Below are 13,706 nucleotides of genomic sequence, written 5' to 3' on the forward strand. Positions count from 1 at the left end.
TAAAAAAAAAATTCTGGTTAAAAATTATTTTTCCCGATTTTGACCCATTGTAGGTCCAACTTACTATACATCGTTGCAATGGATTTTGAAATATCTGTCTATATTAATGACTTTGATATAGGTGGATCAAAAATAGGCCAAAAATTGGGGTTGTTTCCTTATATATAGCCATTTGTGGGCCGATTATGTTGATTTTAAATAGCAACCGATCCGGAAGAATTCCCGATATATTGATGTATCAATAATTTTTTTTAAATTATTTGGATGCTACGGAAAGTTGATTTCAACATGCAGACGGACAGACGGACATGGCTATATCGACTTCGCTATCTATAACGATCCAGAATATATATACTTTGTGGGGTCGCAAATGAAAAATGTAGAAATTACAAACGGAATGACAAACTTATATATACCCTTGCCCAGGCGCGGATCCAGGTCAACCATTTGGGGGGGAAAAATTAAAATTTGGTCTACATTTTTCTTTTTATTCCTTTTTTATATGAAAACTTTTCGGTTTTGGGGGGGGGAAATTTCCTATTTCACCCCTTCTGGATCCGCGTCTGTCCTTGCCACTCATGGTGAAGGTTATAATAATGATTTACAAAAATTGTATTGTTTCTGAAATTCGGCAAATAACTAAAGATAAATGTAGTCTTTCGATTATTGTAGATGAGTGGTTCGATAGCTCCTTCTATAAATATATAAATATTATTGCCAGAAGATACAATTCTAAAAACAAGTCTTTCAAAGTGTTTAATTTAGGGCTTGAACCAATGAAAATAAAAGGTACAGAATAAAATATTTGTTATTTAGTAAAAAAAAGGCTGAATCATTTTAGAAATGATTTAGAAACGGAAACTTTAGTGTCTAAACATGAACATACGCTGGCGAAATATTAGCAAAATCGCAATTAATAATCAAAATATTAACTTATGTGTCGATTATGGATGGGAACCGAACTTCAGTTGCGTTGTCAGTTGCATAAATGATATTACATTTCTGTTGATAAATTGGCAACCAGAAATTTCTGGTTGCCCTCTAGTAACGAAACTGAAGTTCGGTTGCCATCCATAATCGACCCATTAGATTAAAGTGGTGTTGAAAATTATGGCGAAACGGTCGTCGAAAGTGATATTGAGGATGACATTTATAAAGATTACGTTGAAATAGACGAAGGCCATGATCTAAAAACATATTGTTAAGTTTTTACCTTTTAAAAACAGTGGTTTATTTCCTTTAAATAAATCGGATAATTTTGATTGCAAATAAAAGCAGTATAGTATTTTAAAATTTGTAACAACTCTTTATTTATTTAAATTAATACAACAACACTTTAAATAGTCTCTCAGTGTTTTTATACACGTTTATAAATTCGCAGAAATACACACAAACTTTATAATGTACAAGTATACACTGGTGTCTTTAGTTGATGTCTTTACAGTTAATAGCGGTATTTACTGTTAAGTGCGAATGGTCTAGCATCATTGCAAATGCAAAATTTTACCGTAATCCAATAACAAAATACACACAAAAACATTTACAATTTTGCATTTGCAATGATGCAATACCATTCGCACTTAATACTGAACTCCGCTAATGTCTTTATTTAACGATGCTTCAAATTAGACTCATCCACTACTGCAACCGCACTCACACTGGCATCTGCTACTCAGATAGCATAGATTGTTCTTAACGGTCAAAACACGTATATTCGAATTCTAGAGCTTTCGTTGTTAATGTTAGCAGCTTAAACATTTAATGTTGCCACACTTAAAAACAATGCTAATCAACGGCATGTTATCAACATTATTGATAAGTAGAAGCTTCTACTGATGGACATGTTTATAAACATAATGAATGTTGCAGGCAGTCGTTACAGACCGTTAAATTCAAATCGATATTGCTAATTCGTAACAATATATTAAAAACTAGAACAAATTTAATAATTTGTTTGGTAACAATGAATAATAATACAAAATTAATAAAACTTATGCATATTAAAGTCTGGTTAAATATTTTATGAAATAACTGTTGATTGAAAGATTTTATATTCCAAAGCATTTGCGACTAAAATAGATTATAAGTTATATCTATATAGTTCATATATGAATATACATATATAACTCTATTGCAGATACTTTTACATTTCCTAGGTCATTAGTAGCCACAAGGTTTTCGTTTTTAATAAAAATTTCGTAATGTTCTGATATATCAGAACATTAATATATTGATCCAAAATCGACTGGAAAATGAATGAAATCCGTTTTTAATGAAATATTCTTAATGGGAATTTTTTCTTTCTAAATGAAGACTTAATGGTACTTTTGGGCTCATATTATGGTACTTTTTGAAGTTTTTGTAATAATGAAACTAGAAACATAAAATTGCGCTGATTTCATGGCCCTGAATGGTACTTTAATTCTTCTACGGAACTTTTTAAATTTTCTGTAAAAGGATTTTTGTCTATAATAATTTCAAATAGATGTGCTTTAAAATATATAATTATTTTTAGACTGAAAGAATGCACGGTTCAAGAATATTCTTAGTATAGTTGCATTATGGTCCGAGAAATAAAACGACCGGTAAAATTAGTTTATTTCAATCTAAAAATAGCTCTTTATGCCCAATTGGCTGGCCTGCACAGACTCTCTTCGCATGTAAGCAGAAAATAAACCAAAATATTTGACCAACTTTTAAGGTTTTACTTTTTATTTTATTTGTTTTATTTCTATTGCAACAAAGCCAACTAACGTTTTGTAAGACGTTAAAAATTGTTATAAATCACTTTTAAATTTATTTTGTTTTTTGTTCTTTAAATCAATTTATCCTTTTTCAACATAAAGAGAGAGAAAGTTTAGTGAAAAAAACAACAACAAAAGTACAGTTAGAATAGGAAACACAAAACAATACGGGAAAATCTAATATTCTCTTTCGCACACATATTTATACTCATACATGCTCAAACTCACTTACTATATACCACCGTACATTAGGATGAACCTTTATTTTGACAATTTCTCCGAAGATTCTAAAGTCTAATTGCAAGATGATTTTATAGTTGGAGTTAAAACTCTTGCCGCCGAGTCATTTTTTTAGGTTTGGAACTAAGAAATAGTCACTGTGGGCTAAATACGAAGAATAGGGCGGAAAAGGAGGCATTTTGTAGCCTAACTCGTAGCCTAACAGATTGTGAACAAAAGCTTTCTCATACCCAAGTGATCATTGAAACCACTGAGCCCTGTGAGATGCCTATGGTTTCCACAATCTCTAGCTCTTTCAATCTCCGATCGACAAACACCATATCGTGAAATTTGTTCAATTGTTTCGGGTGTAGAGACCTCACCGGGGCGTATAAAACGTTCGGCATCTTCCGTGCTTGTATGACGATGAGCAATTTTAGTCCTTGAAAGCATCTAAAATCCAAATTAAGAATCATCCTAATACACACATTTAAAGTCAATGTTTATTGTGTGTGTTTATGTAATTTTCCAAAGATTTTTTTTGTTGGTGAAAAAGTTTGTTTTTCTTGTTTATTTTTTGTTGTTTAATTTTTTGCTTTACTTTCATTTTCACTTATTTTTGCAAACATTTGTTCGTTTGTTGTATATTAGAGTAAAATAGTTGTGGACATTCTGTTACGCAGTGTTTGAGGCTAAAAGTTACTTTCTTGACCACTAAGTCAACAAAGTGGTTGTTAGTTGGCTAAAACTTTTCTTTCTCCATTCGAATTGTTTTTTTTCACTCCAGATTTCCTGCAACACTTATTACTATGACTTGGTTTTCTGTTGTTGTTATTATTGTCCTTGGTGGCAGTAATGAAAAAAAATCTGTAACGAAAAGAATTTCTAAAGTACGTTTGTTTCCAAATGGAGATTTGTTTGTTTGGAATTAGAACCAACAAACCTGGTGGAATTAAAGTTTTTTATTTAGTTATTTTTTTTGTATTTTGTTTTCTTGTGTTCTGTCAACACTAAATGTAATGTCTGTATAATCGAATTAGCTGTAAGGCATGTTTTTTTAATACTACAGTGGGCGCTAAAAGCATGAATCAGAAACCTGTAATTATAGAGAACATAGAGCGGAAACTCGAAAAAAACTCAAACAAAAAAATTACTCAAAAAAGCTACACATACGAGTGTTGTTTTTGTTTTCACATAGTTTTTTTTTATAAATACATTCTCACCACTTAGGTTTTTGACAACTGAGTTAGGTCTTTGACAGGAGTGTTTCCGCTCTATGTGTTTTCTTTATGCCTGTAATACAGAATGGTTAAATTTGAAGTATGTGAAAACATTTACAGGATTTTTAACAAAAATCCCTGCAATAATAGAATTTTCTCCATCCAAAATCTATTCAAGTGTGCAACAATTTTTATTACTTACTGTACAATTAAAGGTACACAAAAAAGTATATAAAAACTAGCTTCTAAAACAAGTAGTTCTTAAGTTTTATTATTATTTTTATGGTGCTTTTATTGTATAAAAACGCCAACAAACCATAATATGTTTTTGTTCTTAATAAAAAAAGAAATCGTTAACAAAAAACCTATTGAATGAATTTGTTTTTTTTTTTTTTTGGCTGTCTACCTTCCCTTGTAAATGTTTTGTTTTCTTCTTTTTTGATTGTTAACTTGACTTTACAATGTTTACTCTATAGTATTTATAACTAATTCTGTGTTTTTTTTATTTTTCCAGCTCATCTCCTTTAAGGATGGCAAAGTGGGTGTCAATTTTTTGGGTTATCATGCTGAGGCCGGTTTGGGAGGTGGCCAAAATGACGGCGGTTTATTAGGTGGCCTACATGCATCGGCTGGCACACCTTGGGGTCAAAATGCTGCTGCTGGTTTGGGAGGCAATGTTAATGGTGAGTTTTTGATTTATTAATTTATTTAGTAAATAGGAATAAATTTAAGTAAGCCAATAATATTGGTACTTTTACCATTAAACTTCTTTCCGCTCACCCAAAAATATGGATAAAAAAGCAATTTTACTGAAAACAACTAAAATTTTAATAGATATCATAAATCAAATTGATTTCTAACAACATTATTTTTAGAAAATATATATTTATTAGTATTGTTACGTTTTTACCTTTTAAAAATATGTAGTGGTTAATTTCCTTTAAATAAACCGGATACTTTTGATTGCAAATAAAAGCAGTTTAGTAGTTTTTTAAATTGGTAACTCTTTATTTATTTAAATTTATATAACAACAGTTTAAATCACTCAGTATTTTTATTAAGACACAGAAATACACACACTTAAATTACACACTTTATAATGTACTAGTAAGCACTGATAATGTAGTTGATGTTTACTCTAACAACTTCTATGATAAATAGACTAACAACTGCAACCTCTGCCACTATTTATAGACAGCGTCATCTTTCGTGTAGCTTCTACAATGATCTTAACGGACAAAACTAGTATATTCGACTTCTAGAGCTTTCGATATTAATGTTAGCAGCTTAAACATTTAGTGTTGCCATACTTACAAACAATACTAATAACTACATGCAATCAACATTGTTGATAAGTTGAAGCTTCTACTAATGGACATGTTTATAAACATGATAAATGTTGCAAGTAGTCGTTACAGAGCGTTAAATTCATATTGTTATTGCAAATTCGTAACGAAGTTTACTTTATTATAAGGAACTTTTCGAAAATATGTCGTGACCGACATCTGTTTATACCCTTCACCTATTCTGTCTTCAATCGAGGTTATTCTGTTTACAATCGTGGATCCTTTAACCGTTCAATTCTGTTTAATATCTTGATTCCTTTTAGTATCCAATTGTGCTTACAAGCGCAGTTGCTTTTACCTTCCAATTCTGTCTTCAATCGCTGTTATTTTTACTATCCGATTCTGTCTTAAATTGTGGTTCTTTTTACTGTATAATTCTGTCATCAGTCATGGCTGTTTTACTGTCTTGAATTGTTTCAACCGTGCTTAATTTGACTGTATCTTAAATTGTGTTTTTTACTGTCCAATTCTGCCTTTAATTGTTATTCTTTTTACTGTCCAATTCTGTATTCAATCATGGATCTTATTACTGTCCAATTCTGACTTCAATCATGGTTATTTTTACTGTTCAGATTTGTATTCAATCGTGCTTCTTTTTATTGTCCAATTCTGTGTTCAATAATGTCCATAAATTTGACTAGTGGAAAAGAAAAGATACACATATTATATATCAACGTTTTTTCAAAAATGTACACAATTTTTAAGAATTAAAAAAATTATAGCAGACTTTTTTCAAAAATATGGGAATAAAAAATGTTTTTTTTGAAAATTTAAATTTTTAAAATGCAATAAAAGTTTTGTTTATGAATCGTTTTTAATGAAATTTTACTCTTATATATAAACTTTTGATCCAAATCCAAAAGTGATAAAGGTATTTCTGAATTGTTAATGACAATCCCACAATTCTCAAAAAAAAAATTCAAAACTCCCAAATTGGTTTTTGGATCTATTGAAGGCACCAAGTCCGGGCTATGAAATACCTTTGCACAATATTGAAGAACATATTGCGACATACAACAGGTCTTAATTTTTTGAAATCAGCTATGCGATTAGAGAACATCTTGTCTAAAATTGAAATTTAATAGGTCTACTTTGGAAGGCTCTGGAACACGCACTAATACGAATTTTGATATTATTTTACTTCTATAATATTTCAAGACATGTTATCTTTCAGAAAAATATAAACACATTATTTGTAGTTTTCTTATTTTCTGTATAATTCAAAATTAATGTAAGAACTTTTATCCAAAAAAATTACTTATTTTTTTTAAGTTTGAATACACATTGACTCAGTAAAGATTTTTTCTCACGATTATTAAATCGTATTAAATTAATAAATAAATTGTTAATTCAAAAAAAGATACCTCAAGAAAATCTGGAAAGAATTTGATCCGTTATTAGCAAAAAGGCAGACCGAGGTAGGTAAAAACATAAAATTTTACTTTTCAAATGCGAATAACTCGTAAACTATTAGAGATTATATGGCTAAAGTAATGTTTTTAGATCTCGTATAGTAGATTCCATATATATAAAAATCTTTTAAATCGGATCGCAAACAAAAATTTGGCATCATTTTTAATTTTGTATATACCCGAGGTGCACCACTTTGGGCATTGTGACTCGGAGCACCCTAGCTGTTATAATCCCAAATTCAAAACTTAAACTTATCAACACCTCCTCAATAGCCATGCGATTTTTTTTTTATTAAAATCGGTTTATTCGTTTAGAAGTTACAGGTTTATTTCCACTTTTTTTCTCAGTTCCCCCACTGTGCGTTGATAGAGCTCGATACAAGGATACAAAGAGTTTTATGAATTAAGCAATATCGACTATTTAAACTGTTTCTGTGTAAATTTGAATAATAAAAGAGTTGTGACAATTTTAAACTACTAAACCGATTTTATTTGCAATCAAAAGTATCCGGTTTGTTTAAAGGAAATAAACCACCGTTTTAAAAGGTAAAAACGTAACAATATATAAAATACTAGTACATAACATGTCCCCAATCCTCATACAATAACAATATAGATATGGAATATAAGTGTTTATACAATATAATTTCTATAATTCTCATCATATTAAGATTCGGCACAGTCGAATATAGTACGCTAACTTGTTTTTCTATTAGGTTGACATTTGACACCCTAATTCTGACTTGTAAAAGGTAACAAGACTATGTTTTGAACTACACGCAGAGAAAAAATATAATTGGGCATGGTTACTGTAACCATTTATATAGTGTTACAAGATTTTTAACAATATTATAGTCACAGTAACTATTTACATGATTGTGGTAACCAAAATATGGTTAATTTATGATTCACATGATTGTATCAACCATATATATGGTTACAGTAAACAAATATATATTTGTGGCAACCATATTTATGATGAATAATTTTACCACAATCATGTAAATGGTTACTGTGACTATAATATAGTTAAAAAAATTGTAACAATGTTGAAATGGTTACAGTAACCATGCCCAACTATATTTTTTCTCTGCGTGTAGTGACCATTGGGAAATTATAAGTAGATTATCTATATTTGTATATGTATGTTTGAAAATAATAATAATTTAGATTTCCATTACTGGTCATAATAATTATAGTACAGAATTATAAGATTCTGTAATGCATTTCCTCAAATTAAATGAATAAGGATTTGCTTTTAAATTTGTTTTTTATATTAATAAATATAATATAATTTAATACTACAATATTACCTCATTCTCCGGTGTAAATAATACTAATCATGTTAGTGTCTTGTAGCACCAATTATCCTTAGATGAGAATTTTTTTCCTTCATCTTACAATATTAAGATTTTCCCTTTTTTCTTCGAGTGGTAATTAATTTTATTAAATTTTAACGGTAATTAATTTAATTTCCTTTTACATTGTATATTCACAACCATCCGCTCTGTACACTTTCTTAAGAGTTAATAACGAAAAAGAAAAAATATCCTTTTATTTAATGTTAATGTTTCTTATTGTCTATAATATTGTGCACAAAAAAGGAAAAATTAAAAATAAGCAGAGTAAAATAAGAAAACAAGTGCAAGCAATTTTAACTTTTTAAAGGTTTTGCAAGCAGCGCAATTGTATGTTCAATTTATAAAAAAAAATACTTTTTTTTTGGCAAATTTGTAAGGAAAAGGCTGGCACAAAAATGTTGTTGTTGTTATTTTGTAATTTACAGTTAAAAGCTGTGCTTGTTATCACTTTGGTTAATTACAACACTGGGTATTTATTTTATTTGTTTTTTTTTCCTGTTTCTTCGTGTTCCTTCCCCCTCTCTCTCTCTCTCTCGCTTCACTCTCTATCGACTTCGCCATTTGCTTTATTTTTGGTCTCTCCACGATTTGTTTTAACGAAAATTGTATACCCAGTGTTGTATAATTAATTTTACTGACACATTGACAAATGTGGCCCTTGGCATCCATTTACACAGATGAGGTTTTAACGGCAGCAAGAACAACATTTACAGCACTGACAACAACGCTACAGAAAACAATAAAAAAAGAGTTTTAAACTTTAAGTTTTAGAAGGAAAAAATAAATACTACATGTTGATTTAATGTTGTAAAAATATAAATATTTTATGTAATTGTGAGAGAGCACTCGAAAAATGCATGCAGTTATATTATAGAGCCCTAACCGCAAAAATATCTTAAGTGCATAACAACAAACTTTACACTATATCGGGGATGCCCAAAACTAAAACTGCAGATGTGTTAGTGAGCGAAAGAGAATTTTACTGAAAGAAAAGTTTAGTGAAAAAAAAAAATTTCAGTATTTATCAGGCTTTATTAGGGTGATCGATTATTTGACATTTTTTAGAAACCGGTTTTCGGTTTCTTCGAGAAATTGCAATTTTATATAAACCTGTTTCGGTTTTTTAATAATAACCATTTAACCGGTTTTTGACGAAATATTAAAACGCCTAGAAATATGAAGACAAAAAAGTTTTATTTATTGAAATAATAGTTATTAAATCAAAAACAGTTCATGGAAAAACATAAAAGAAAAAAGAGATCATATAATTATGATAAAGAAAATTTCAAAAAAATTTTCAACGTAAAGTAGTTCTGCAAGGCAGTTACGAATTTTTTTTAGGGGTCGCCTTTTTAAATTTTTCGTTATATCTTTGGCATTTACAGTCGGATCTTAAAGTATGATATATCTTAACAAAAAATAATCCTTTAATTCTAATTTTGATCACTTTTTTTTAACCTTCACAACGTCTTCGGGTCAAATTTGACCCATTTTTAAATTAAAATATAATTTTTTCTAAAAGTGAGTGGTTGATATTTTTGATATTTTATTTCATTTCAAATTTCAACCACTACGTTAAGTTTTTAGAAAAACAAAATGGCAAAAACATATCTATACAATTTTTTGCACTTAAGGTTTTTGGGTCATATTGTTACGCACAATGTTAAATGTTTTCAGAGCTGTCTGTCTCATTTCATCATACCTGCTGAACATTATTATAATTGTATGAAAACTGCGATTCCCCGGTTAGATACTGTGTTATGCCATGTTTTTCTTATCCTTCATAAGCTCTTCGGGTCAAATTTGACCCATTTTGAAATTAAAATTGAATTTTTTCAAAATGTGAGTGGTTGATTTTTTTGATATATTATGACTATTATTTAATTTCAAATGTCAAAAACTACGTTAGGTTTAAAAAAAAATTTGCAAAAAAAAATATGTTTTCTATTTGGGTCAAATTAGAAGGCTAAAATAATCTCTTAGGAATAAAACACAGTTTAAATGCTTTGGAGTGTATCGATTGTATCGATATTCGAGGAAAAAACCCGGTTTCTTCGATATTCGAAATGTGAGCTTTTCAAAATAACCGAAACCGACTTAATCAAATAAACCGGTTATTAAAAACCGGGCCGATCACACTAGGCTTTATATGTTAACAATAATAAAGTCAACAATCTTAATCAAATTGTCTGCGACATATTATCATAGCTCATTAATTGAGAGCTTATTTTACTACGTTTTTATACCCTTCACCATGAGCAAGGGTATATATAAGTTTGTCATTCCGTTTGTAATTTCTACATTTTTCATTTGAGACCCCACAAAGTATATATATTATGGATCGTTATAGATAGCGAAGTCGATACAGCCATGTCCGTCTGTCAGTCTGTATGTTGAAATCAACTTTCCGTAGAACCCAAATAACATACATACATGATTCATACATCAGTATATCGGGAATTCTTCCGGCTCGGTTGCTATTTATAATCGACAAAATCGGGCCACAAACCTCGATTTTTGGCCTATTTTAAATCTATATCTGGATTACTAAGTCATTAATATAGACAATATCGATATCTAATGATAGATATTTTAAACTCCATTGCAAGGATGTATATAAGGCTATAGTAAGTTGGACCTATAATGGGTCAAAGCAGGAAAAATATTTTTTAACCCGATTTTTTTTTATCAAACAAATATTTTTCTCATAAATAATTTGTCAAAAGAAAATTAAAAAAACTTTTTCAAAAAAAAATTTTGTTTACATAAAACTATTAAAAACAAATTATTTTAAAGTATGATTTGGTGAAGTGTATATAAGATTCGGCATAGCTCTCTTACTTGTTTTGATTAAAATCATTTCCAATATGAAAAAACTGGTTCACAGAAGTAAATTGAGGAAAAAAACCAGACGACACTACAATGATTTTTTAAAGTTCCAAATACACAGAAAAAATTATATTTCAATTCAAACATTTATCCCATATTGAACTGGTTTCAATTATTTCATAATTAAATCAAGTATTCATTTGCTCAAAAACAAAATTTCTTGATATTTTCTATTGAATTTTGAGTTTTGAATTTGATTATTTTGACAATTGAATATACAATTTTCGTTATTGGTTGAATTTCAAATACAAAAATTATTGAATAGATAATTTTCGTAATTGAAACACAAAAAATAACAAAAATGTGTTTTCAATTACAAAAATTATCTATTCAATAATTTTTGTATTTGAAATTCAACCAATGCCCTGTGTTATTATCATGGTTTACTATCATTACTCCTAAAATGTCCTTTCCTTAACAGTTTCGAATCGGCAGCCATCTTTTTGTCTTTATTTCTTATAAAACCTTAGTTACTTTTTTAAATATATGAGTGTAAAATCTACACACACAAAAAATTTTAAACTGGCTAAAGGATTCATCTTTTTCAATTACTCTTCTCAAAGGCTTAAAAATTCTTATCTAAAAAGAAACGTTAATTATAATTATTTAAAGAATCTTAGAAACGTACATATGTATTCAAAATAAATTTTGATTTATTTAAATATTTCATTAGAAAACATTGAACAATATAAAATATTTGTCACTTGCTAAAGATTTAAGCAGATATGAAACCTCTCAAAAAAGAGAGTAAAAAACTAAAACTATTTTTTACACTTGTTATAATGATTTAAGGTTTAGATATGCAAATTAGGTTATTACATACAATTATTTATTATCAGTACTCAATCAAACTAGAACATTTAGTAAATTTGCAAAAAAAAAAAAATCTTATTTTTTTTTATTTTCAATATTTAGCTAAATATTTATTACCAGCATATGTTCTTTAAAACCATTTAAATAGTTTTTTGTCAAAAGAAAACTAAGCGAATAAGTGCAGTCAGCCATACCAATGCCCTACAGTTATTATATACATATACAGTGTCGTTCAAAACATATTGGACAAAAATAACTTTTATATGATAATATGATTACTTTGGATCATAATATGATTACTTCAGAAAATATTGGGTGTCTGACCTGAAAAACGCCGCATATTCTGGGCGTGTTTCGGCCAATGCTCGCTTTAAACGAATCAGTTGCATTTCAGCAGCGCATAATACTTAGATAGGAACCTTTTGCTCCCATATATAGAGAATTACCTTGGACCATGGTTATTTGGCTTTGGTGTCGATTTGTCTGGTTGGTCGGGCTTCACGTACGATCTCTTACGCTTCGGGTTCTTGTAATAGAACCATTTTTCATCGCAAGTAATGATTCGCTCCAAAAATGATTGAGTAGCTCCCAATAATTTTGCAAGCTACTGTTGAACAAACCATCTGTCGCACGTTGAAACCAATGAAACGCATTCACCATAAGCTTTGGTAAGCAATCGGTGTGCTTCGGAAATAAAGCAAAACTTCCCGTATATGACACCTTGTTGGCACAAAATTCGACAATTTCGAAGTAAAAAAAAAACTTTGTTGTAAAGCTGTGAATAATTGTGAACTGATCGACAAAAAATCCGATAGTAATACTTGTGAGTGTTTTTGGGAAGTTAATGCTTAATGGGAGCTAAGATAATTCAGGACCGATTTTATATACAATTCAGTAGTGTTATTTTTATATAAATAAAAATCAATAGTGTTGAATTATAGCCTTTTAAATGTTTTCGGAAGTATAGTTATTGTTAATTATGCTTCGATCGTAACAAAATTCTTTTAAATACAATACATACATGAAAGTTATATGTTTGATATGAATATTTGCCAGAGATTTTAAATGTTTATGTGATTTTATGGGGTTGATCTGATCCCCACAAAATTTGATTTCTTCGTACATAAAACATAGTTTTCTCTAACCGCTAAAGTTTTTTTTTCGGGTTAGGTGAAATAATGAAAGGATTTGTTCCGTTTTTTATAAGATTCGTCGCAATGTTCAGTAGAATATCGCTTGCCAAACATAAAAATTCCGACATGAAAAGACACACATTGAAGAGCATCGTTTTATCGACTCAGAGTGTGATTATGCGTCAATTTGTACACTGTCAGTTGGCTGTTACAAACATTAGCTTAAACGCAAAATACCCTTCCCACCTGTGGTGGTGTAGGATATAAAAAAAAGCTAAAACTTTTCAACTTTTTCTCATCTATTGAACAAAGCCAAATCATTAATCATACTTTAGTTTCATCTTACAAGTATATAATAGAATGAAAAAGCATTATACGAGGATTGACTTAAAAGTTCTTACAAAACAATACAACAAATTTTAATTTTATTTTACCTTCGCCATGAGCAGTTGTATTGTAATAATTGTAATATATTTGTTATTCCATTTCTAATTTCTACAATTTTCATTTGCGATAAAGTATATTCTGGATCATTCATTGGTTGGCACTTACAACAACCAGGATCCGAA

The 13,706-nt window shown here is 29.4% G+C and overlaps 1 protein-coding gene across 1 annotated transcript in view; it reads left to right on the plus strand.

The window, feature by feature from the left end:
• The window catches only part of LOC135961907 (uncharacterized), a 72,308-nt gene that overhangs the window by 36,292 nt on the left and 22,310 nt on the right, over window positions 1-13,706 (plus strand). Inside the window, exon 2 of the mRNA XM_065513555.1 lies at window positions 4,698-4,866. Within this exon, the coding sequence (XP_065369627.1) occupies window positions 4,698-4,866 (169 nt within the window). The remainder of the gene's footprint in view (window positions 1-4,697; window positions 4,867-13,706) is intronic.

The sequence above is a fragment of the Calliphora vicina genome, chromosome 5 (assembly GCF_958450345.1).
Source record: "Calliphora vicina chromosome 5, idCalVici1.1, whole genome shotgun sequence".
Taxonomy (NCBI): domain Eukaryota; kingdom Metazoa; phylum Arthropoda; class Insecta; order Diptera; family Calliphoridae; genus Calliphora; species Calliphora vicina.